Source organism: Girardinichthys multiradiatus, chromosome 18 (assembly GCF_021462225.1).
Source record: "Girardinichthys multiradiatus isolate DD_20200921_A chromosome 18, DD_fGirMul_XY1, whole genome shotgun sequence".
In the NCBI taxonomy this organism is placed as follows: Eukaryota; Metazoa; Chordata; class Actinopteri; order Cyprinodontiformes; family Goodeidae; genus Girardinichthys; species Girardinichthys multiradiatus.
Window position 1 is genome coordinate 8,302,433 of NC_061810.1, and position 27,200 is coordinate 8,329,632.

At 39.7% G+C, this 27,200-nt stretch overlaps 1 protein-coding gene across 1 annotated transcript; it reads left to right on the top strand.

Annotated features, from left to right (window-relative positions):
• Positions 1-841: 841 nt before the first annotated feature.
• LOC124883937 (solute carrier family 25 member 36-A) lies at positions 842-23,817 on the top strand. Its single transcript, XM_047391434.1, has 7 exons — positions 842-1,422; positions 3,204-3,368; positions 12,426-12,503; positions 15,247-15,347; positions 17,593-17,659; positions 18,926-19,215; positions 19,304-23,817. Exons 1-7 carry the CDS (start codon positions 1,382-1,384, stop codon positions 19,495-19,497), a joined length of 936 nt encoding a protein of 311 aa, XP_047247390.1. The 5' UTR covers positions 842-1,381; the 3' UTR covers positions 19,498-23,817.
• The last annotated feature ends 3,383 nt before the right edge of the window (positions 23,818-27,200 follow it).

The following is a 27,200-nucleotide window of genomic DNA, read 5'->3' on the forward strand; positions in this document are numbered from 1 at the left end:
AGTGTTTAAACTGATTGACTAACGTGATGTGTTGCATTAGTTTAAGGAGGTAGTTCAGGATTTGTGAACTGGGGTTCTGTTAAAAGATTATAAGCACTTAAAACCATACCTGCATTAGATACCCGTCTAGCAGTCTTAGTATAAATCTAGTTTAGTTGGTCCTGGAGGCTGAGGCTAACAGCTAGATGAATAAGGGCCAAGACCAAAGCAGACTCCCGTCGTCTTAAAACAAATCGAATTTATGATATCCTTATGGTATGGATCAATAAATTAGTGAATACTTAACCGCTATGATATTTTTTTGCTTTTTTACATTGCTTTAATATCAAACGGTTCTCTGACCAAAAATACATTACATGGTTTGTTCTGAGTGCATGTTTCACACAGGAAAATCGTTGGTAGAAGACCACCTCATACCTCTGTTTCCCACGCAAATATTCATAGTTTTATTCGTAACTCATTGTGCAATGCAAAAGTTTAAAAGTCTGTTAAATTATTCGTGTACAAACTGTAGTATCAATTATAAGACTGGAATTGTCCGCCCTGGTCTTGGCCCCTCTCGGACTACCTTCTTGTTACCTTCAGCATCCAGGAACAACTAATGTGGATGTCCACTAATTGAAGACCTCCATAGAGTTATCTGCTGCACGCAAGATATGAACTGCTTATAACCTTTTTACAGAACTAGACTTTAAAATTCTGAACTGTACCTTTAAAACACACAAGTGGTCCACTATTTTGTGTGTAGATAAAATGTTCCTCATCGTTCTAAAACAGTCAGATTCCGTGTTCTTTTCACCCAGTTTCAGTTCTGACCTCCTCCTGGCAATTGATGATCTCTGTCCTTCAAAATAAAGGTGGCTTTCACGTGAACGAGTAGTGATGGGGCGGGGCTTAGGCATCCCTCAGCCAATCGCGTCCACTGTTTTGCGGCTTTCCATTCGACGATAAACATTGCGATCTGACCCGCTGAGCACACAGTAAGGCAACACACGTCAACGTGAGGAGGTTAGACAGAGCGAAACCTCCCCCTCTGCAAGTCGCACTCATTGCAACAAGACTTGAAATAATCGGCTACTTTACAGATACGAACACTTTGATGAAATAGTGTCCTGTTTCAGAAGGAGGAGGCGCTAAGCTTGTGCTCCGACATCCACCTTTAGCTTCGAAAAACTGTTAGCTTTGCTAGCTGTCGCGAGCTAGGTCCGTTAGCTGCTACCTACTGTCGTTTTCTTGTACGCAGCTGACCTCGAACATAACACAGACGGGACAGCGTGTCGCTTGTTTGTCGTTTCGGGGTTGTTTGCCCCCTGGGTCGACATCCCCAGCTCCCCTCGTCGCTGCGTGGCGCTCCGCGGACGGTTCTCGAATATGATACACAATGAGTCAAAGAGATACCTTAGTTCATCTGTTTGCTGGGGGGTGAGTATGTTCTACAGCTATGTACGCCAGAAGCTAAGCTACTTAGCTTTGTGCTAGCAGCTAGTTGAAGCTCTACAGTATTTACAGTGGTGTAGTCATGCAAGTGGGATTTTATTAGAGGTATACCTGTGACTTTGTAGCTTAAACAAGAGCATGACAGATGTGAGCTAGCAAGGCTTGGCTCTGATCGTACATCCGTACGAGCTGACACTTCAATGACAGTCTTATATGAATGAAATGGCTAGCTTGTGGTCACGCCTTCCGTTTTCACTACCGGGCAGTAACAGCAGTCCTGTTGTTATGTTTTATAACAATGTTAGTGAGAGGATAAAGCATTTTATTCGCTTTGATGTGCTGTGTGACATGATAAGTATGGTAGTGGTCCTGTGCATAAAAATGCACAACAAATAGCATGTAGGAGCCACATGCCAGTCTGAGTGCTTGGATACAGATGATGCATTATCTGATAGTATTTGCTAGATTCTTGGTCATTCGCCTTCAGCACGCTAGCAGGAATATGTTTACTTTGAATTATTTAAACTCCAGTTTGCACCTTTGTGAAAATGTATAATCCGACAATATTTTGAATTCAGTTTAGGTTAGCTTTTTTTTACATATCGCAATTTCACAACAAATATCATCTCCAGGTATTTTACAAAACAATTAGATTTAAATCGTATACAATGATAAAAACGTCTATAATTTAATCAATTAAAACAGTCCAATCTCGTAGGCTAGTTCAGATTTAGTTGCATGCATTTGATCCTTCTTATAATACAATCCAACCATGTGTAGTTTATAATGCTACTGGGGAAGAAGTAGCTTCAGCAGAACTTGGTATGAGTGAACACATCTGCCATGACTGACTAGGACAAAAAAAGATGAGATTAGACGTTTTGAGCACTTAGCCCAGCTTTACGTGCAGTTTATTTTCTACTATTTTGTGGGCTTAGAACATATTATGATTTATTCAAACTGTAGAGTATACCTAAATGTGAAAAACAATCTTCAGAACTGTTGTGGTTGTGAGCTGAGACCAATTGGGTTTCCCCATGATATGCAGTTTTTACAATCAAATGAGGATTATTTGAGTGGTGAGACTTGCATTCATCATTATGTTGTGTATATGTCAAATAACTCAAACCTGAGCTCATCCCCACATGCTTCGACTAGTGAACAGTCGTTTAGCTTGAGCTTTATCCAGTAGCTGTAGGTTTGTTGCCTACCAGAGATGGCTCTAATCGGACCCTCTGTGTCTGGCTTGTTACGGATTGAAAATTAACCCTAATGAGAGAAAACTCCACCTGATATTTCTTACTCTGATCCTACCCAGCTCCGCCCTGGCCAGTGCAGCCCTGCTTGGATCAGCTCAATCATGGAGCACATGTACACATTGTTTTTGTGCTCTCATTCTTTACCAGACTTCAGATTTTGTTTGGTACTAGTAGGGCATTCACTTTGAGAAAGAAGTATAAGCATTAAAGGTGAAGAAGTGTTCATGCATATAGGATGTTATAGGATGCCTATTTTTGGTGCAGTTATTTAAATTTTTTTAGTTTTTTAAAAGACGTGTGGCTAATTTATAATTTCCCCTCCTATCATGATTTATTTTTTTATTTTAGAAGTAAATTCACTGTGTTCAAAGAGTTTATAACCCTTAATGTTTTACCTCACCCTTACATATAACACTTTATTTAAAAAGCGGTAAAAGGGGAATTTAAGGATTTTGAAGACGTGCATTTAATGTCATCATTATCTTGTCTTGTCTGTTTTTGTACCAGATGTGGAGGCACTGTAGGAGCCATACTGACGTGTCCGCTGGAAGTGGTGAAGACTCGTCTACAGTCATCCTCCATCACCCTCTATGTATCTGAGGTTCAGCTAAGTACTGTCAATGGGACCAGCGTGGCCCGTGTGTCTCCACCAGGCCCCCTGCACTGTCTAAAGTGGGTACTCAAGTATTTTTACGGCTGCAACTAACAATTATTTTGCTGATCACTATTCAGTTGACTATTTTTTGGATTGACCGATTAATAATTTGATTGCAAAATGTGCTTATTAGGAGATTTAATAGGAGTTTATATATTTTTGCACAGTTTTGACTTAATTACTGCTCTTAGTGGGTTGTTCTTCCAGCAAATGCCATATTTTAGAGCCTTTATACTCCAGTTGACGATTATTTGATTACTGTATTGTTGACGATTATTCCGATTAGTTGTTTCACCCCTAATTGCAAAAGCATTTTACCCCTTTGAACAGCTTCTGACGTTACAACCACAAGCATTAAAGGTGACCTATTATACTTCCTTTTAAACATTTGGGATAGGTCTATGGGCTATACAAAACATGTTAATTACATTTTTCACACGGAATCATTCTCTGATATTGAGATTTCACCTCCTCACTTTCTCCTTTTTTGAGCTCCTTTCAGAATGAGCTGTTTTAGGGCTCTGTCACCTTTATGCAAATTAGCCCCCAACCAACACTTCGTACACGTGAAAACAAAACCAAAATGGATAAGACACAACATCTGCAGATTTGCCACAAACAATAGGGACTGAATTTGTCTTCAGTTTAGGTCTTTCTGCAAATCCTGATGTGTACTGGTGTGAGTTCTCACAGCAGTCCGTGGTGAAGTGATTTGCGCAAACTAGTACTGTCTTCGGCATTGTGACTGGAACGTTGCCCTCAAAAATAAAATGAAGCCTTGAATCTCTCTTATCTGAGAGTGGGAGATTGTGCACGAACACATGTGGGTCTTTGCAGCCAATAACAGATCATCTGCCATTGTAAAGCCCGTGTAAGATAAAACCAGCCGGCGAGACGTGATCCTCTACTGAAAATCAAGTGGGTGGAGTTCCGCTTTAGTTGCTATGCAGGAGCTGGACTCAGGTAATGTTGCTAAATGCCCGTGTAATTGTGACGTCACAATCGCACAGCTTTTGAATTGAGCGTTTTCTCTTTCATTTATAGCCAAAAAATGGCTGAATGTTTGTAGAAGCATCAGAGCCCAAAATGGAAGTATAAAAACAATCGAAAAGTGAATTTTACATAATAGGTCCCCTTTAATGCTTTTATTGGGATTTTATGTGATGGATCAGCTCAATCTAGAGTACAGTTGTGAAGAGGAATGAAAATAAAATGTACTTTCAGTATCTTTTTACAAATAAAAATCTGAAAGGCCAGTATTTGGTTGAACCACCTGTTGATTAAAACTATAGCTGCATGTCTTTTGGGGTATGTGTCTGTCAGCTTTGCACATACAACCCCTGGCAAAAATAACGGAATCACCAGTCTCTGAGGATGTTCCTTCAGTTGTTGAATTTTGTAGAAAAAAAAAACAGATCACAGACATGACAAAAAACTAAAGGCCTTTCAAATGGCAACTTTCTGGCTTTAAGAAATACTAAAAGAAATCACGAAAAATAATTGTGGTAGCCAGTAATAGTTACATTTTTAGAACAAGCACAGGGAATAAATTATGGAATCACTCAATTTTGAGGAAAGAAAATATGGAATCATGAAAAACAAACAAAATAACACGAACAGATCACTAGTACTTTGTTGCACCACCTCTGGCCTTTATAACTGCTTGCAGTCTCTGAGGCAATGACTTAATGAGTGACAAACAGTACTCTTCACCAATATGACTCCAGCTTTCTCTGATTGCTGTTGCCAGATCAGCTTTGCATGTTGGATCCTCGTCATGGACCATTTTCTGTAACTTCCACCACAGATTTTCAATGGGATTGAGATCCGGACTGTTTGCAGCCCATGACATTGACCTTATGTGTCTTTCTTCAAGGAATGTTTTCACAGTTTTTGCTCTATGGCAAGATGCATTATCATCTTGATAAATTATGTCATCATCCCCAAACATCCTTTTGATGGATGGGATAAGAAAAGTGTCCAAAATGTCAATGTAAACCTGTGCATTTACTGAAGATGTAATGACAGCCATCTCCCCAGTGCTTTTACCTGACATGCAGCCCCATATCATCAATGACTGTGGAAATTTGCATGTTTTCTTCAGACAGTCGTCTGCATAAATCTCTTTGGAATGGCACCAAACAAAAGTTCCAGCATCATCAACTTGCCCAATGCAGATTTGTGATTCATCCAGTCCACGATTGGCTTTCCTTAGCCCATTGTAACCTTGTTTTCTTCTGTTTAGGTGTTAGTGATGGCTTCGTTTTAGCTTTTCTGTATGTAAATCCCATTTCCTTCATGTGGTTTCTTACAGTTCGGTTACAGATGTTGACTCCAGTTTCCTCCCATTTGTTCCTCATTTATTTTGTTGTACATTTTTTGTTTTCAAGGCATATTGCTTTAAGTTTTCTGTCTTGACGCTTTGATGTCTTCCTTGGTCTACCAGTATGCTTGCCTTTAACCACCTTCCCATGTTGTTTGTACTTGGTCCAGGTTTTAGACACAGCTGACTGTGAACAACCAACATCTTTTGCAACACTGCGTGATGATTTACCCTCTTTAAGGAGTTTGATAATCCTCTCCTTTTTTTCAAGTGACATCTCTGGTGTTGGAGCCGTGATTCATGTCAGTCCTCTTGTTGCAGCAGCTCTCCAAGGTGTGATCACTGCTTTTTACCTGGACACTAACGAGCAGATTTAATCTGATGCAGCTGTTATTGTTTGTAATGACAATTTGCTGGGTGATTCCATATTTTTTTCCTCAAAATTGAGTGATTCCATAATTTATTCCCTGTGCTTGTTCTAAAAATGTAACTATTACTGGCTACCACAATAATTTTTCGTGATTTCTTTTAGTATTTCTTAAAGCCAGAAAGTTGCCATTTGAAATGCCTTTAGTTTTTTGTTATGTCTGTGATCTGTTTTTTTTTTTCTACAAAATTCAAAAACTGTAGGAACATCCTCAGAGACTGGTGATTTCATTATTTTTGCCAGGGGTTGTATGCAGACTGAAATCTTTCCTGTTTATCTTTGCTAAACAGCTCCAGCTCAGTCCGATTGGTTAGAGAGCCTCTGTACAAGTAGATTTTCAAGTCTTAGCACACATTCTCAATTGGATTTCATGCTGGACTTTGACTGCGCCATTTTAACACATTGATTGTCTTTTTATCTAATATATATATAGCTCTGATTGTATGATTAGAGTTATTACCCTAATAAAAGGTTAATCTTGCTTCAGTCTCAAGTCTTCTGCAGCATCTAAAAGATTTTCCTTTAGAAATGCCCTGTATTTAGCTTCCAGGTTCATCTTTTCTATATCACCACAGCATGATACAGCCACCGCCACGCTTCACTATGAAGATGAAATATTCAGGGTGATGTGCAAGTGTCCTTACTCTCGTACATGCCAGGACAATTGGCTGGACGTTATTTTGGGGCGTCAGAGTTGTGAAATATTTGTGCTGTATCATATTTCTTTTTATGTATAGTTATGTACAGCTTTGTGTTGGTCTATCACATAAAATCCCAATAAAATACATCACTGTTTGTTGTCATAACATAAAATGTGAAAAGGTTCGAGAGCTATGAATGCTACACCTTGTTTGTAAAAATTTTCCTACTCTGTCCAAAGGCCTTTTTAGTCAGTAATTGAGCTTTAAGAGAGACAAGTTCAGCTTTTGTTCTGTGAAGCGTTTGGCTCCAGCTCTCTCAGAGATATCTGGCAGCAGAGTCGCACTTTCCTCAGCCTTTGCACCGCATCGTGGCTTTTGTTTTTGTTGACTGTGGCCTGTTGTCCCCTTTGCAATGCTAATCGCTTCCTGAAACCAAACTCGATTACCTCAATGTTTGTGCAAATTAAATCAAACCCTTAGCCAAAAACAACAAAAATGATCATAAAGCAAAGGTTATTTATAAGCATTCCAAGATTTTCTCACAGAGCATGACTCAGCATGACTATTATGACAGTTCGACGTAAAAGGCAATGGGATCCACCATGTGTGAAAGGAAACAGGTCAAGGGTGAGGCATAAAGTTTGCTTTGAAGCAAGGACACGTGTGTAAAAAAGAATGTAGCTCAACACTGTATGATTTAACATTCCTCTTTGTTGAGTATTTTATGTCCCAGTGACCTTTACTGGCAATTCAGAAATGTCACACTATTTTTGTAATTGGTACATTTTGGGCTTTGCGTGTAGGTCAAAGTTTCTCTGCCACTCAAATTGAGTTTGGTTTGGTTTCATGGTTGGCCAGAGTATGGAGGGCCAAAAGAGACATAATTAAATAAATATATCATGAAGTAAATTAATGAATCATTAAATGTTCCGTTAAATAATTAAATTTATCATTTAGTTATTTAATACATCGTTAAATTATTAAAAATACCTCTTAAATGATGAAATCAACTAATTAAGCATAATTTTTTTTAAATAAATTCCTTTAAAAATACAGGTCCTTCTCAAAATATTAGCATATTGTGATAAAGTTCATTATTTTCCATAATGTCATGATGAAAATTTAACATTCATATATTTTAGATTCATTGCACACTAACTGAAATATTTCAGGTCTTTTATTGTCTTAATACGGATGATTGTGGCATACAGCTCATGAAAACCCAAAATTCCTATCTCACAAAATTAGCATATTTCATCCGACCAATAAAAGAAAAGTGTTTTTAATACAAAAAACGTCAACCTTCAAATAATCATGTACAGTTTTGCACTCAATACTGGGTCGGGAATCCTTTGGCAGAAATGACTGCTTCAATGCGGCATGGCATGGAGGCAATCAGCCTGTGGCACTGCTGAGGTCTTATGGAGGCCCAGGATGCTTCGATAGCGGCCTTTAGCTCATCCAGAGTGTTGGGTCTTGAGTCTCTCAACGTTCTCTTCACAATATCCCACAGATTCTCTATGGGGTTCAGGTCAGGAGAGTTGGCAGGCCAATTGAGCACAGTGATACCATGGTCAGTAAACCATTTACCAGTGGTTTTGGCACTGTGAGCAGGTGCCAGGTTGTGCTGAAAAATGAAATCTTCATCTCCATAAAGCTTTTCAGCAGATGGAAGCATGAAGTGCTCCAAAATCTCCTGATAGCTAGCTGTATTGACCCTGCCCTTGATAAAACACAGTGGACCAACACCAGCAGCTGACACGGCACCACAGACCATCACTGACTGTGGGTACTTGACACTGGACTTCTGGCATTTTGGCATTTCCTTCTCCCCAGTCTTCCTCCAGACTCTGGCACCTTGATTTCCGAATGACATGCAGAATTTGCTTTCATCCGAAAGAAGTACTTTGGACCACTGAGCAACAGTCCAGTGCTGCTTCTCTGTAGCCCAGGTCAGGCGCTTCTGCCACTGTTTCTGGTTCAAAAGTGGCTTGACCTGGGGAATGCTGCACCTGTAGCCCATTTCCTGCACACGCCTGTGCACGGTGGCTCTGGATGTTTCTACTCCAGACTCAGTCCACTGCTTCCGCAGGTCCCCCAAGGTCTGGAATCGGCCCTTCTCCACAATCTTCCTCAGGGTCCGGTCACCTCTTCTCGTTGTGCAGCGTTTTCTGCCACACTTTTTCCTTCCCACAGACTTCCCACTGAGGTGCCTTGATACAGCACTCTGGGAACAGCCTATTCGTTCAGGAATGTCTTTCTGTGTCTTACCCTCTTGCTTGAGGGTGTCAATAGTGGCCTTCTGGACAGCAGTCAGGTCGGCAGTCTTACCCATGATTGGGGTTTTGAGTGATGAACCAGGCTGGGAGTTTTAAAGGCCTCAGGAATCTTTTGCAGGTGTTTAGAGTTAACTCGTTGATTCAGATGATTAGGTTCATAGCTCGTTTAGAGACCCTTTTAATGATATGCTAATTTTGTGAGATAGGAATTTTGGGTTTTCATGAGCTGTATGCCAAAATCATCTGTATTAAGACAATAAAAGACCTGAAATATTTCAGTTAGTGTGCAATGAATCTAAAATATATGAATGTTAAATTTTCATCATGACATTATGGAAAATAATGAACTTTATCACAATATGCTAATATTTTGAGAAGGACCTGTACATTGAATTATTTTACTCCATATTTGTTTATTTATTTCATGCCTCCCATACAGCAGTGTCATCATGAAGTCATTGAAACTGTCAACTTGACTCATCAAACCCAGTGGGCGGGACTAGGGCGACTCTGAAGTCTGAGTGGCTGCTTCACACAGCAGGTCAAGACAGCTTCTTCCAAGTTTGCTATGACTCAGGTCAATGTCTTTGCTGGAAAGTGTGGAAATAACTCAAATAAATTCAAGAAGTTATTATTATTATTTTTAACCACAAACTCTTGCTGAGCAACTACGGCTTCCATATCCCCAGCTTGGTCTAAAACATCTAACTAGTTCATCAGAGCCCCTGGGGGGCCACCAGGGGGGCACTAGGGGGGCCTCAGAAAGGTTGGGGATGATGATAAAACAAAAACACTGTTCTTATTCTCAAACGTTTGTTGAATGTTATTCAGTGGGGTTATAATTGTGTTAACATATTTGAATAATATTCTTACATTAAAGAAATGTAATGATTATTGAATACTTAATAAAATACATTCAAAAAAGTTGATGTTTCTGTGGGTTTGCAAAAGCGGCTCTCTGCCTAGAAGCTAATGCTGTTTGGGAGACCATGGTGTGGAAAAGTTTGGGAACCCCTGCATTGGAGAGCTCATTCTAGTTCTGCGTGGAGGAAGCTGCCAAGTTTAAAAATCAGACTAAAACAATGGATTTCACAGGATCAGCGTTAGCCCCGCCCAGTGGGGTTTTTAGGGTCTCAAAACATTGGGGGCTTTAGCCCTAACTCAAAATATTTAAATTTCCATAAGACAGTTTATAAGTAATTGAAAGTTAAAATAACATAGGACATATTGTACAAGTTCTGGGTTTAGACTGAATGTAAATTATTGTGAATCAAACAAAAAAGGTTTACAATCATTTTACTTTTTATTTTTGTTAGAAGCTGAACGAAGGATAATGAGAAACAGAGTTTAGGCCTGATGAAAAACCATTTTGCTGAAGCAGATAATGACACATTTTGAGGTATTTAGAAAAGAATTTAATCTGAATTTTTGTTTTTCTTAAAGTCAGAGATGTTTACTGTGGGCCAGATAAATGTGCTACTTTTGTCATCTACATAAATGACCTTTTTAAACGTTACACTCAAAGTGTTCCACTCCTGAGGCTCCATTGGCTTAATTTCTTAGGTATAAAGATGATTTTCTTAAATCGTAGTCAAATGGTAAAACCTCAAAACACATTTATTTATTTTAATTATGCCAAGAACTTTCGAAACATTTTATTAAATTTGTTCTGTTTTTTATGAACCTGTTCTCTTTTATCGCCATCTATTCAGCCCTTCATTCCACTTCTTGGCCTGCCAAAAATTATAAATGAAACATTTTACAACACAGTCTTTTGTTCTGCACCAATCATGTCAGACATTAGTGCAGTTCTTAGTACCTTTATCAGTACTAATATTACAGTTATTAATAACTGTATACATATATGTATGTCTCACCTTCAGTAAAACTGTATCCTTGTTTAATTAGTTTAGTTTATATAATATTACATGTGTAATTCAGAAAAATAAAATAGTTAACTAATTAATGGTCCACCTGTGATTAATTGCTATGATTTATTTCTTAATTATCCTGCATCTTTAAACCCAGAACTTTATGTTTAGAATCAGCACAGAAGATATGAAAGAGAAGAAGGAGGCTTACTTTTGAACTTTCTACTACGTCTTACTGGAACCAGGAGATATTTTCCTGGTTTATTGAGCAAAACCTTTTTCTGTCTACATGTAGAACTAGAATATAAGACCGGCTGCAGGAATTAGATGCAGTGTGTTGATCTGAAGGACTTTAATGTGTTCAGCTACGTTAGGATTAAATGTTTTTATTTTGACTGAAGTAAAGGACTAGATATTTTCATATTATGATGCTAATCCCGCTAGAAGCTCAGAAAGAAGGTTGACAGATCACAGACAGATCATTTATCTTTGGCTCAGGTGAAAGTTCCTCTGCTCTCCATTCCTCACCATGACCCTGAAGATGCTCATTAGAGTGAACCTCCACCTCATGTCTTGCTGGGTAAATCAGTGATTAGCTTTAACTTATAATTAGCTCATTCTGAGTCAGCATTCAGGTTTTACTGGTATCTTCAGCCTGGGTTATCTCGCTTCCACCTGTACCTGTACACACACACCCCAGGCTCTCTGTGGTTGGCTCCCTGTTTGCTCTGAAATGAGCCAGGCGCTCATTGTAACGTTTTGGGAAATGAACGAGGCAGATCGACGGCCCTGGAGTGAACTGCTGTTCTGGACTTCTCCAGAATGGAGTCCGTCTCTGGCTGTGCGTGTAGTTGCGCATTCGCGATGCCGCAAGTGCGTAAATAAGTATTTTTTGTCTACTCATTTTTAGGTTAGGTGGAGTGGGAGGTGATTATATGGAACACAACTAAAAAGTTTTTCTAAATAAAAATGTGAAGTCCAATATCATTATGGGGCTGCATCTTTTTAATATTTCTAAATTTCTTCTAAGTCCGGGGCTATTCAGAAAACATCCGGGGCTTCAGCCCCGTAAGCCCAGGTCTAACGACGCGCCTGGCCCCGCCCACTGAGTTTGATGGGATAAGTTGACAGTTTCAGCGATTTCATGATGACACTGCTGCAAGGCAGACATGACATAAATTTAGACCGAAATAATTGTATATATTTTTGATTCAATTTCCTTTTTTTTAAATTGACATTTAATTATTTAATTTTATCATTTTAAAGTGTATATTTCACAATGTATTAAATGAATAAATGGTACATTTATTGGTACATTGATTTATTTAATTTTGTCCCTTTTGGTCTTCTATACACTACTATTGCTGACACCAAAACTACAAAATGGTTAACGTTGTGAGTCAGAGTGAAATATTTTAGGCCATAAACTGTCTTTAATTTGAATTGTGCAGTAATTGTTGAGAAATGTGTGCGTTCTTAAACACTTGTGTTATTGTAGAGTTAAATCTATGTGTTTGTGTGTTTTGTATCCAGATTAATTTTGGAAAAAGAGGGGCCTCGATCTCTCTTCAGAGGTTTGGGGCCAAATCTAGTGGGCGTGGCACCTTCCAGGTGAGCACAATATTTATCTAAATTTATGCCTGTGAATATAAGCAGTGAATATTTCCCATAAAAGCAAGACATTCAATCTTTTCCTGTTACCACACTGGTTCCAGCATTAGAGTGGTGCTAGTACTCACTTAATACCACTTGGTTTTTGTTTCTATTGCTGCGAACTTTGGCTGTGGTGCCAAAAATACTGGTGACATCTCTGCACCAACTATGCTGAGGCGCTGGAGGCGTGTTATGGAGACCAAAAACCAACGAAAACATTATAAGTACTATATTTAAAACTTCATAGTTTGGTTTTTCATCTGCCAAGTTTCGGTCAGAAAAAAATAAAAAAGCTTCAACATTATTAAAACGCAGATCAGCAACAGAACTTGCTGTTTATGATAATTACGCCCACTGCCCATCTTAAGATACCCGCTGTGAAAGTGTTTCATTAAACAAGAAAGTTAAAAGTCCGCTGTGAACCATTTGATTGGCTTACTTCAGTTATACAGCAGAAATACTTGTTGTACTTGTTGCAAGCACAGCTTTTAAAGCCATTCCTGCTGAGAAGACCTCCATGACCCCTCCCCCCGGCCTCCGCTGCAAGAGGCATTTCCATTATCTGACAGAGAACAGAGAAATCTGACCAATACAGTCTGAATCTCAGATTGTGTCACAGCCGTTACTGTAACATTAACAGATGCTTAATAAATGAAGCTATGAAGCCAGTGATGTCCCAAAAGAGAACTGCACACATACACACAGCGGCATGCTTAATGTTTCGCTAACTTGAAATATGCTAATGATACACACTCCCATGGGCTGTGTTTTATTGTTTCTTCACACAAACACTGTAAAACCTTCCAACATCAATGTTTTAAAACACTCAAATATTACCTTAACCGTTCTCCCACCGACAGCTAAAATCAGCAGTCCATCGTTTAAAAGTAATCAGTGTTAACATTCGCAGAAAACAGCTGATGCAGAACGTAACCTGAGAAAATTCAAACATTCAGAAACAGAAATGCGTCGCAGCCTCCTAACATGAAACTTCTCCCCGATGGTTCAGGGTAGTACAAAATGTACTACCTCCTTACCAGGGCTGTTGTCTGGGGTAAAGTTCTCATCTCGTAATCAGTTTTCTTACCCTGCTTCCTGCATAAAAAAATGAGGGGTTGTAAATAATTGCCCTGAAAAACCATCCTGGTTAATCGAAAATGATTCTGAAGTGAAACTTTGCCTCTTTTAATTCTATAACGTTCTTGTCTGTGAGTAGGGTCAAAATATGGTTCTAAAAACCAACATTTAGATTAGATTACATATTCTGCCCGCTTTTTAGTTCCATCATTTTGCAGCTGGAAGTTCGACCTCTGTACTTCGCCCAGTATGTAGGAGTTGAACGGTTAGGATCTGGAAAATGTATTGGTTGTATTGGTTTGTTAAAGATTATCACCACCTGACTAGCTCAAACAACCAACTTCTGCTTTAAATATTCTATATAAACAGAAAATGTTGTTTTTATGCTTTACACATTTAAAATGTGGGGCGCTCACTAAAAAAACCCTAGTATTTTCAAGCCGTTTAATTAGAGGATGGTCTGAATGATCCTTGAGAATCACAGAAATGCAACCACTACGATGCATTTGGCCTGACAGATCTGCTCCTCCAGATATTTACTTTAAAATGGTTGCTTTTGTTTCCTACGTTTGGGGAAGCGAACATGCTAAAATACCCATGCTACAATTGTAGGGGGCAGTAATATTGGCAATAACTGCACATTAAAACACAAAAGAAGAATATAGTTCATGCAGGTGGGAATTGTTCTTAACACGACTAAAAAACAGGTTTTAACAGAATCTTCATGTTGGAAAGCTTTGTAAAAATCTCTGTTTTTATCTTGGCAGCAGCTCTGTTTACCTGCCAGCAGGCGGTTAAACGGCCCGTTAACGAGGACAGGTTCAGGACGTGTGACAGTGAGCAACGCTGTCATTATGTGCCACTTACGAGGTTCCTTGAGGTTACTTGGAAACAGAGAAGCATTAGGACTGCAAGGTCATTAAGGTGCCATTCATGCCCATGGCTTTCTTAGCAGCCTTTGCTTTGGAGACATGGCAACAACAGTCTGAGTGTAATTAGGAAACTCGCAGAAACGGAGTGTGTTTCTCCACAGTAATGAGAGGAGGAAAGTGAGGACTAATGGCACCGAGCGGCTGCTGATGCTGAGGCCAGCAGGTGCCACAGCTGAGAGCACGTAGAGTGTTTAGTTAAATTTTACACGAATGAATTCTGCTGTCCCAGCAGAAGAGCTGAACTTCAGAAATGCTGTCGCTAAGAGTTTTATGATGTCGTCATTAATCCGACAACGCACACAAACAGTTGTACGACTCAGTCAGGCTGGGTGCGGAACCAGAAAACACACTTGTATTTAGTTAGAAGTATGAACATAATCAGGAAGAGTGTTTTTAATGATGCAAATCAAGTAACTATAATTACTGAATGTAACCTGAGTGGTGTGTTTGTCTGAAGAGGCTGATTTGCTGGGAAAATTAGTTCTGCTCTTGGTATTTCATCTAATGAATAGTTAAAGCTCATTAAACAGATCCTGGCTGTGTGTAAATAAGAAGCTGCCTTGTAGGTGGAGGCAGAGATTGAAACTAATTAATTTTGCAGAGAACTAAAAAAAAAAGTGTCCTACCTAACTAGTTTGGCCTCGTTCAGGTGTAACGCTCACCGACCCGAACTGTCCCTCTCCCTCAAACAGAGCAATCTACTTTGCTGCTTACTCCACCGCCAAAGAGAAGCTGAATGGTGTGTTGGAACCGGACTCCACGCAGGTGCACATGCTGTCGGCTGGAATGGCAGGTAAGCATGAGAGCAGACTGACAAAGCAGTACCGTGTCAAATTCAGCAACCAAGTGAGCAGTTTTTTTTCTTTTTGAGCAAATGCAGAGAGAATAAAGCTCTAGAGGACTAGTTTGCTGCTTTGGTTTTGTAGGACCTGCAATAAAGCAAAGTAAAACAACCCAACAGTGCCTTATAGACGAAAATCAGAATCCTTTTTCACACTTTGTCATTTTCCAGCCACAAACCTTCATTTATTTAGTTTGATTTTTATGTGATACACCAACACAAAGTTATTCATAATTGTGAAGTGGAAGGAAAATTATGAATGGTTCTAAATAGTATTGGGCTCTCTTTACTTAGAAACCCCTAAATAAAATCCTCAAACTTGGCCATTCTGGAAAAGGGAAAAGAAAAAAAAGCAGTTGTTGGAAGAATAACACAGTTCACAGTTTGGCCCAATCTGTGTGAGGACACAGCAGGCGTCTGGAAGAAGGTGCTCTGGTCAGATGAGACCTTATTTGTACTTTTTTAGCCTAAATGCAAAGCAGATATTCAGGGGAAAACAGTCTGCAAGACTCTGACCACACCATCCCAACAGTGAAGCATGGTGGTGGCAGCGTCATGTCAGGGAGAGGTTTTTTTTTTTTTAAAGCAAATTAAGGGAAGATGGATATAAGTACAAACCAGGCTATCCTGGACTAAAGCCTATCTGACGATGCAAAAAACTGGGGCAGAGGTTCACCTTCTAGCAGGACAACAACCCGGGTCATACAGCCAGAGCTCCAACAGTAAGGATTGTGATCAAAACATGTATCATTATCCTTCCACACTACTTTGTGTTGCTCTTTTACATAAAACGTTTCAAAAATGCATTGAAGTTGTTGGGTGTACCTTGACAAAATGTAAAAATACAATGTCAACAGATAAAATGAACAGCAGATGTGGTAATGCAGCGGTGCTTTGTAGGTTTCTGCTCTGAGGGACTCCAACCCTACTGGAAACGGTTCACCAGTCCAAAACGAACAGCTCCAGCTTTGTGTGTGTGGTTCTGGGTGAAACTGAAGCGTACTCTAGCGATGCTTTCAGCGGACCATAACTTTGGCCTTTTAAAAGCTCAGTGGAGGTCGGTATGCGTCAGCGGGTCTCCCTCCAGTTTCACTCCACACATTCTTTGGTGTTTGCGCTTTGAGAGCCGAACTGGGTGAGGTGTCAGCAGTCTGGCTGTGCAGCAGAGCACAGCGCTGTCTTCTGTCATGGAAAGTTCTCACAGATGAATTGGATTGAGTTTCACGTTGTTTCTGCTTAACATCTGCGCAGAACATATCAGCACGACACTTCAGATACCCAGCAAAATATCTCTAATGGTAGTGATAAAAATGTCCGCCTCACAGTTTTATAAGAGCCAAGATGTTTCTGAATAAATGCTGAAAAATGTACCTATTGCTGCTAAATGCATAGCATTAGAAGGTCGAGAATTGCGAGAAATCCCCTCCAGAAAGTCTGTTATTTTTCATGGATCTCTGTTTTTTTAGATACCACTGTATTATTACATAAAGATTTTATTTAAATGATCACATGCAATGTTCAACTGTCCGTGTTGCTTTCTTGTGTGGTCTGTTTGAGGGTGATCTTTGTTGTTTTTATTTATTTTTTGTTGGATTGTGGTGGATGAAATCCTGTGTTAATGTGGGGTATGGGGGAGTCAAATGGTTGCATGCCGGTCATGTTGCTACACACAAGCCTGTGTCTGTTTTAGGCTTTTACTCTACCGTAGCTCTCCTCTCGCAAGGGCATGAGACCCCCGCACCACCAGGGGTCTCTAGCTGCATCTGTGAGGAGTTACTTGGGTCTGCGTGAGTACTCACCACAGATCTGTGCCTCTTTTTGTACCTCGTTCTTCTCTTTCTCTTTCAGTATTTCTGTCCTCTCCTCCCTTACTATGTTCTTTGTTGGTTTCATTTGTTAAAGCTGTTACAGCTAAATGCAGCCTCTCTGACATGCTGTCACACACATCTGATAGTCCATAAAAGGCTATCTTTTCCTCTATAAGCTGCCATTATGGATTTTAGTTTTCAATTGTTATAAAACACTTTTTCATCATTTAATTGCCTTGCTGACATGGACACAGCTAAAAGAACATTTATATATCGCTGTGATGTTACAGTATGGTTAATTATCACTAACGGTACCTTTTAAAACATAGATTATTATATTTTTAGGAGTTTCTGGTGTGTAATTTTCCTGTTTTTTTCCCTCCCCTTAGGTTTTACAGCCATCACAGCAACGAATCCAATATGGCTCATAAAGACGCGCCTACAGTTGGATGCCAGGTAAATATTACACTGAGATGGCACATTTAGAAACTGCAGGATGACTCTGGTGGGAACGTCAACACCAGCTGCTTTGATTGGGAGTTGTGGGAGTTCTTCACATGCTGTTTTTGTCTGGGACGTAAAATAGTTTAAGCTTATATTTTGTCTGTTGCAAAAGATTTGTCTTCTATTATTATCCAAGTTTTGTCCAAAATGACCATTTCTGTATGCAAACCCTTAAACCATGCATTTATTTACTTATTATAATAATCACTAGTGGGGTTTGTGACATTGTGAACTAATCTGAGGGTCATCATGTCAAAGGTTGAGGCAGCTGCTTTTAATGGTCCCTCATGCAGCATCAGCATGTTATTCATGCAGAGCTGGTGTTTTAAGCACAATCTGGATGTTTTCTGCAGCTGGGGATTTTTCTCTGAGTCTGATACATAAATAACATCAATTCCATGTACGTACTTGCAAAACTGTAGGGAACCTTGACATTGGAATATTATTGTTGTTTTTTTTATTAACACACGTTTTTCTCAGTACCCTTTCTATTCATGAAAAGGTCCCGTAGCGCCCTCTCTGATGTTTCTGGTCTTGCTCCCCAAGATCTGGTTATATGTGAGTGAAAACAGTGAGAGTTGTTGTCCTGCTCCAACATGTGGTAACAAAGCAGCCATCATGTTCTGACAACATGTCACCTGAAGCATGCATACCTTTATCATTTGTTTCATATTCAGATCAATCAGGTCTGGCTTTTACAGCTGATATTTTCATGTGGAGCAGTTTGCTAAAGTGCTAAGCTAATGCTAGCGTTTTTGCTTCCTGTTTTAATATGGCTTCTTGATATTTCAGTTTCCTGTTGGTAATGTGAGGACAGTACTTTGTGAAGAAGCCTTGTGTGTGTCAGTTGCTTTCTGTGCTGCACTCCATCACAAACAGTTGTCTGGGGATGTCGGAGCACGGGCCGAGCAGCCACATCAGACAGACAAATGGGGAGCTGCAGCAGCCAAAACAGTCTCTCATTTACTGTGAATGTTATTATAAAGGGTAAAAAATACCTGACCGTTAACCAATGGCAGGTTGGCTTGTTCTTCTGGTCTGTACTTTTTCCATCAAATCTCTTTTCATCTGTGGGAAGCAACTTCTTGAGCTGATGTCTTAATATTAGCTTGCACTTATTTTGACGTTGTGTCTGTGTTGCCTTATGAAAATCAAATGCCAGAAGATGCTTTGTGCTGCCCACATTTCTCCATATCCTTCTCCTTTTTTTCTTTGCAGGAATCGAGGGGAGCGGAGGATGAGTGCGTTCGAATGCGTTCGCCGGGTTTACAACACAGACGGCTTTCGAGGCTTCTACAGGGGGATGTCTGCATCTTACGCCGGTATTTCAGAGACTGTGATCCACTTTGTTATCTATGAAAACATTAAGCGCCGTCTCTTGGAGGCCAAGGCACCACAGAATATGGACGAGGAAGAGGACGCATCAAAAGATGCTTCGGACTTTGTTGGGATGATGCTTGCTGCTGCCACGTCCAAGACCTGTGCCACATCTATTGCTTATCCTCATGGTAAGAGTTAGAGATCGAGTTTAACTAGTTAAAACTAAATGATAATCTTTTTTTTTATTTTTATTTATGTTAATTGTTTTGTCTGCAGAGGTAATCCGCACCAGACTACGAGAAGAGGGCACCAAGTATCGTTCCTTCTTCCAGACTCTAACTACAGTACCCAGAGAGGAGGGCTACCGCGCCCTGTACCGCGGCCTCACCACCCACCTGGTACGCCAGATTCCTAACACCGCCATCATGATGTGCACCTATGAGCTTGTGGTCTACCTCCTGAACGGTTAAAATCTTCCCTTCCATCAGAGTGTTAATGTCACCCTTCCCCTGATCACAGACGGAGAGAAGAAAACAGGAGCAACTGCACAATAGTTGGCACTGCTAACAAGCTGCTTGATGGAAATGGGTAGAGACTGCACCTCAAGGTCTTTGTCTCAAAAACAAGGCCTTGGAGTTTTGTTTTGCAACCAAAGTTAATGGCACAAGGATGCTCAGATTCACTCTGAAAGTCAGTGATTACCTTGTTTTGAGTTCTGTTCTGACCTCTTGTTTGAACCAGATCTAAGAACCAGATTTACATACAGACACCAAGCAAGTTGTTGGTAAAGATGTGCAAAAAGAAATGAAGAATATCTTTTATTGCAGCAGCGTAATTTCACACTGAAAAATTAGCATTTATTCGTCTGCATTCATGAATAAAATCACTGTTGGCACAATTGTTGGTTCTCCTGCTGGTAACAATTTCTGCAACGCTTTCTTTTGCCAACAGGACAGCACTTAGTCTCCTATAACATTGGGTATAACATAGGTTGAAACATGGATACAAACACGGGGATCTTTGACCTCTTTCAGGATTTTCCACGGCCCTTTCTTATGCTGTGTTCTCTTCCACTCACCCCAACGTTTTTCTGTTCCACGCACTCTAACGAGGCCCCCAGGTGTTTAGGAGCAGAAACATGTCCACATCATCACAGATCCTCTTCCGTGCTTAACATTGGACATGCATAGCTTTCCCACCAATTCATCAATTCTTTGACAACACGCCCAACTGAAGGGGGGCTCTATGTTGGTCTCATCTGACCAAAGCACACAGCTCCAGGTAAAGTCCCAAAAGAGTTCTGCGAACTCCTCATGTTTACGTTTGTGATGGTATGACACTAAAGGCCTTTTCTTGGCATCACTCCCACACAAATGGGTTGCATGTAGACAGCATCTAATGGTTGTTATGGAGACTGGTTGACCTTAAGATGCCATCTTTGGAGATATTTTCCCCCATCCTGTTCATTGTGTGTAACTGCGAGCCTCGTCCAGCCTATCTGCCTGTAGAGCTGTACGATATCCGTTAAATGTGACTATGACAAAAATTCCTTCCACTTTCCTTCAGCTTTCAGCCACAAAAATATACATCGGATGTTTTCTAGGGCAGTGAAACTGGTTAAATGTTTCCCTGGCATGCACAGTGAGAATCCTCTTCGTCCAAAAAAAATATAAAGTCCTACCAATTCTAGCATGCAGGAGTCCTGTGCAGTCATCATGTATCATGCAGCTCTAGTTACCAGTGGCTGAAAGAAATGAGCCTTTGTTTCCTGACATATTGAATTGTTGAAGAGTTCAGTATAAATGAAACAATGCTCCAATTAGGTTTATTTTAAAGGGATTGTTTGGGTTACCAACAACTGTGCCTCCTGTGGTTTTGTTTAAACAATTATTTCTTCATGTGATGTTCGCAGAATAAATATAATTAAATTACAGTTTGGATTGATAGATTATGTTGCTGCAATAAAATGAATTTACTGCAATTAGTTTTTTTGTTTTTCCACCTTCTTACCAGGCAAGCCAGCAAATTAATCTGCAGCTTCTAAACTGCATCAAATAGAGGACAAATCAGCTAAAACCTGTTCCAGTCTGTCGCAATGATTAAAGTTGCACATAGCATTCCGTGCATCCCTCAGAATCAAGGTGACGTGAGGAGGGACAACAGGGAAAACGGTTGGCTGAGAGGGAACGAAGGTAAAAGATGACGTGCCTTGTGTGAAAATCCTCACAAGTTTTCAGCCGCACGTTTCCATGGGAGGAACGGACGCGTTTACAGAGTACGCTCACGATTTAAAGTGAGGTCTGGGTAGGCCTGGCTGACCTGTGAACCCGTGTTTGTGTTAAATGTAAGTGAAAAGTCATCAAACTACAGCAGAACAGAATCCAGTTCTCAAACTAACTGAATGTACATAAAGATAAAGAGCCAAGAAAGCATAAAATATTCACCCATGTCGTGAATTAAAAAGTTAATATAATTAACAAATTTTAACAGAAATTGTGATTTATATATATATATATATATATATATATATATATATACATATATAAATATATATATATATATTTAAAATACACACACACTTCTATAAATATATATTACCTCTAAAATGTGATTGTGTTCTGGTTTTGAGCCCCCTTGTGGGGAACGTTTGATGCATTTTCTTGAAAGGAGAGCTGATTTGCCTATTAGTAGTTACCTTTATCTCCAGAAAAGGTATTGTTCAAATAGCACTTTTCCAGATCTTTCATCAGAACGCTCATCTTGATGTTTTGGTTTTTCTCTCGAACTCGTGGTGGAGACATGCTTGTTTCACAGGCTAGGACAATCCTCTCAAGTTTACACCAGAAAACCTGTAGTGTTTAGCTAGCAGAGTGGAGGAAGTGGACAATAATATGCTCGTCATAAACGCACATTCATTAAACGGAAACTTAAGGATCCCTTGGTATGTTTTATTGTTCATTTGTGAATGTAGAAAATGAAAATTTGAGCATTTCACAACCTTATATGCAGTGATCAGATGTGTCATCCTTGCCAACAGTGCTGTTGGCAAACCCAGATTTCTGCTCTGACTTCATTTGTAGGAGTTGCCCCAGGATTCCCATGTTCTACGTTGATGCATGAACGAGGCATGTTCAGCAACAGAGTGGACGCAGCCATTCTCCATGTGTCATGGTTTTGTGGTGATAAAACTGAGACCCTGAGTAATACCTTTAATACTTTTTCCTAGAATATGGTGACATTTACATTGTACAATGTAATCTGCACACACTTAAAACTAATATGTTGTTGTAGCCTTCTTTGATTTAGCTCCTGCTTTCAGTTTTCTTTTGTTGGAGTCCATCAGCATCCCACATCTTGACCTGGATATTTGCCCATTCTGCCTTGTAGAATCTATCAGATCATGAGGACATCTCTTGTCTTCAGGCCAGTCTTATTCAGTTCTGGATTCTGTCTGGGCCATTTCCAAACCCCTGTGATGGTTTGGGTGTGTTCTTAGACCCACTTTGTCTTCAGCTTCTTTTAGCAGACACCTAAAGACTTTGGGTCTGAACTTTTATTTGCAGCTTTTCAGAACTATCCACCTTGACACAAACCTTTGTTCCATCTAAAGACAAGTAACCCCTCACCATGATGCTGCCACCACCGTGTTACACTGTGGATACGGTGTTTTTTCCCTGACATGCAGCATTTCATTTGGAGTTTGGCTCCATCAGTCAATAACACTACAAAGGTGTCAGAAAGAATCTGGTGGAAGAGTTGAGCGTCATTTTAGGTTCATCAGATTTAGAATGGATGGCAGATGTGAACTGAGGAAGACCGAATGCTGGAACTGAATCAAATGGTGTCAACATTGTATTAAGGTTGAGCACAGGTGTGCAACAGGATTGTTGCAGTTTTTATTGTAATGGTGCAGAGTAAATGTCAATATATGTGAAAAAAGACGATTTCTCAGCTTCTCTACTTTTTACACCACCAAGAACCTGACATTATGACAGTGGTTCTGAGAGCATCCATATGTTCTACCCTGTGGTTCTCCTCACCTGCTTCAGAAGCGATCCTTGATGTGAACGCCACCCTTTTTGTTTGGTTCACTTTCCTGACACAAACAGCAGAGAGTAGTGGAAGACCCTCTGTTCCCACAGTGTAGGAGATGTGTTGATGCTTGATGCAGAACCACCCACAGCTCATGAATCCAGTTAAAAGAACCCCTGGTGCTGCTGGTAGTGAATGTGTATGAATAGGACAGATGGTACCAGTTCCTAACCAGAATAAAGGACGATTTCAAACAAATATGAAGGAAAATCACAAGTTTTAATACATTGAAATTCTTTTTTTTGTCCTTAGTTCCGAGTTGTTCTTTCGGGTATCTGTTGTCCACTTATCGTGTAGATGCCAATGAAGGGTTGAAGTGCGATGAACTGACCCCCTAGGTGTTTACATCTAGACTTTTCTTCACTTGTGTCGGTGTTTGTTGTTCATCTGAAGGATTTATTCTTCCCTCCATACCCACTTGCCTATGTGTGCCAGTGAGTATGCCTCTGTCTGTATTTCTTCATGAGTTACAAAACAGTTCTCATTCGCTTGTGTTTTGTATGGAAGAGACCATATAGAAGTATGTATGTTGAAAACGTGAAGACAGTGTTTTGTCGTTTTTAATAATTTTCTCTTGCCCTTTCGTTGTCGTTTTTTTTCCATGTCAAAGATGAGTCTGCTAGTGCTCAGTCTATGCATTCTAGTTTTACCTGTTTTTGTAAGAGAAAATGTCAATAAAATGAAAGAAGTGTATGTAACTGGGTTTTGTCTCTGTCTTCCTGTTTGGTTTGCTGAAGTTTTGGGTATCTCACCTGTGCATGCATCAAAAGATGCTTAGATGGCTCTAAAATAAATGTTTTGCATTTTTATGACAGAAATAACTCATTTTAAGTGATGAACAGAGATAAAGCTGTGGAGTGCCATGAAAAGGACACGTTTTTTCCAGAATATTTACACATAAAAATCTGAAAGTGTGGCCTGCCTTTGCGTTCAGCCAGAAGTGGGCAGAGTAGCTAAAAACTATATGCAAGTAAGAGTAGTATTACTTGAAAATGAAAGTTTAAGGAAAAGGCAGGGAAAAGGTATTTGTAAAAAAGACTTCTTAAGTACCGTTTCATAGTAATGTCTGATTTATTATTTGTTTTTGTTTGAAAATGTCATCAGACCCAAATAAAAAAACTAATATGCAAAATCGTTTAATGAAATATAAAAACAAGCCAGTTCTAAGAATCGTATAACTAAATTTGGCTCACTTTTTCCAAAACGTAACGTTTTAAAAGCAACACATACAGCAGGTAACCTACAGTATGTGTGCTTGAAAAGTACAAACTACCTCTAGTTTCCATGTATAACGTACAGTATTGAACTTGTCCCCTAACATTAGAATAAGGCAGCTTGTGTAGCCAGAAGTCTCTTTACTTTGCAGTAAAAGTTGGTGTCTGTGTCTGATGCATGTTTGGGTAAAACCTGTTTGTTTTTTACTCAGTAAAGTGACCAGAAGTCGGCAGAGTACCCAGAAACTGTACTTAAGAGTAGCATTACTTCCAAAATAATATATGGTGCAGTTAAACTACTTTGTTTTTCAAAAGGGTACCCAAGTAAAGGTATCTCAGCAATTGTAAATAATTATTACTCATCTATACATTCAGCCTCCTTCACTCTGGTTAGGCCTGCTCAATACATCACAATATCACTGTACACATATCTTGAAAAACTGCAATAAATGTTAGCTAATTATTTCAAAACCATGCATCCAGGCTCTCTAAGCACTGCAATATGTTTGGTGAAAGTTGTTTTTTACTGCAGGATATAATGGTGGTAAGATGGTCAAATCTTGAACCAAAGAGCAACTAAGTTGTTACATTGTCAAAACAGCGGCATGAAACAATTTTGTTAATGTGATGGTAATAATGAACTTTTTTTTTTCCAGCAGCTGGATAGACATGTTATCTGAGGTCTATGGTTGCTACGAACCCAAAGCAGAAAGACACTTTTTAGGTATTTGTTTATCGCGACATCCACCAACATTAACCCATATGGCAAACATGCGATATGGGTTAATGTTGGGTCTGATACCCCAAATTTAAATCCAGTGCAATCGGCTGCCACAAAAATCCACTAAATACTTGACTTTTGGTATAAATGCAGCTGTTCTATGAAGGCCTCAGAGGTTTGTTAGAGACCATTAGAGAACAAGCAGCATCATGGAGACCAAGGAACCAAGCAGACGGGTCAGGAAGAAACTTATGTAGATGTTTAAAGCAGGGTTAGGCTATAAAACAACAATCTCTTCATCATCTGAAATCGTAAACACTATGACAAAACTCCAAACCTACCGAGACATGACCATCAACCTAAACTGACTGTACAGGTAAGGATAGCTTTAATCAGAGAAGCAGCCAAAAGGCACATGGTACTCTGTAGGAGCTGCAGAGGTCCACAGCTCAGACAAGAGAATGTGTTGATAGGACATTTGTTGTGCTCACTAGAAGACTAATAAAGAAAGAACTCCATAAGAAGTCCTTTTGAAAGTTGACCTCAAGGCGAGACAGCAAACATGTTGAAGATGGTCCTCTGGTCAGAAGAAATTAAAATAAAAAATTTTAGTGGACAGGGATGCTGTTGAGACCTTTATGTAATGATGGGTGGAGCTAAATAGAGAGCAGTCCTGGAATAAACTCTATCGGGAGTGCAGGTTCACCTTTCAGCAGGGCAAGGACTTTAAACATACGACCTGAGCTAGACTGGAACAGTTTAGATCAAAGCATCTATCATTTTCCTTTCACTTCATGGTTATGTGCTACTTTATTGTTGTTGATCAATCCCATAAAGTACGGTGAAGTTTAGGTTTGTAACATGATGAAATTTGGAAAACCTTACCACAGTATTAATACTGCTGGCCCCTGTACATATCCAATGAAAAGAAAGGTCAAGTTCTAGTTTTCACTGCACATTTACAATTTCTTGTAAAAACAACTGAGGAGGCTTCCTAAAACGCCCAGTGTGCTCTGATTTGGGAGCAAGTAAACATTTGTCTGACTTCTTAAAGAACTTCTTAAAGTTATATTTGTCAAAAGTCTCTACCAACTAAATAAAGCCAAACCACCCAAATCCAAGTTATGCTGCATTCAGTGTACCTTGGCAGAGCCTGGTAAAAAGCAGTTTGCGTAGTTGACCCCTTGTTTACACAAAAGGTTTCCGTGCATGTTTAAGGAGAGATGAATATGAACTCTCCCATGCTATTACTGAAAATAAGTGAAGCAAGGTACTCAAAACTACCCTTGGAATTTCTCATTGAATAGGTCTGTTTAGTATTTTGCTTTTTTTTTTTTTTTGCCTAATAGATCTAATGGTAAACTTAGTGTAGCATGGAGTAGCAGTTGCAGACATATTTCCAGCCAGCAGGTGGTAGCATGGCCCAGGTGGCCTCTGTGACCTTCTTTGCAAGCTGATACCCTGACATTGTTACAATCCAAAATACATAAAAGATAAGAAAAAATAAATAAATAAAATACAAACGCATCCAGTATTATCTACTCTTATTACAAAAGTAAACATCTGAATCTCTCCATAAAAAAGGTGGAGTATACATTAACAGAGAATAGTGGATACAAACATGCCAAAGTAATGGTGGGATGCCTGAGAAACACACTTCCCTTATTCACAGCTTATTTCCTGGTCCTGAACAGCAGCAGCTCAGCATCACATTTACAGTTGCAGAAGCAGCCTGACTCATGCAACACATGGATTTATTTTGCGTGTGACTGAAAGGGAGGAGTGAGTTCCCAAATGACTCTGCCAACAACGCCAACCTGCTTGGAATGATTCGAAGAGCCTGAAGGTGCCTAACTTGTATGCTAAAAATTGGAGACACACTGCAGGAAGAAGCAAAAAGTGAGAGAAGTAGAAGTGTGGGTGTTTTTTTTCTGAATGGCAAGTAAAAGAAGGGGGAGAGAAAGACAAAGATGGTTATCCAACTTTAGCCTCTGATTTTATCCTTGATACAGTGTCTTGTATCAAGGAAAATTTTCTTTCTTTTTTATTTTTTTTTATGGGCTGGTGTGGGTTTGCTTGTTGGCCCCCAGCTTAACCGTCTCGTGTTGGGGTTTACCCCAGTGGATGACAGGGTCGTCTGCGCCTT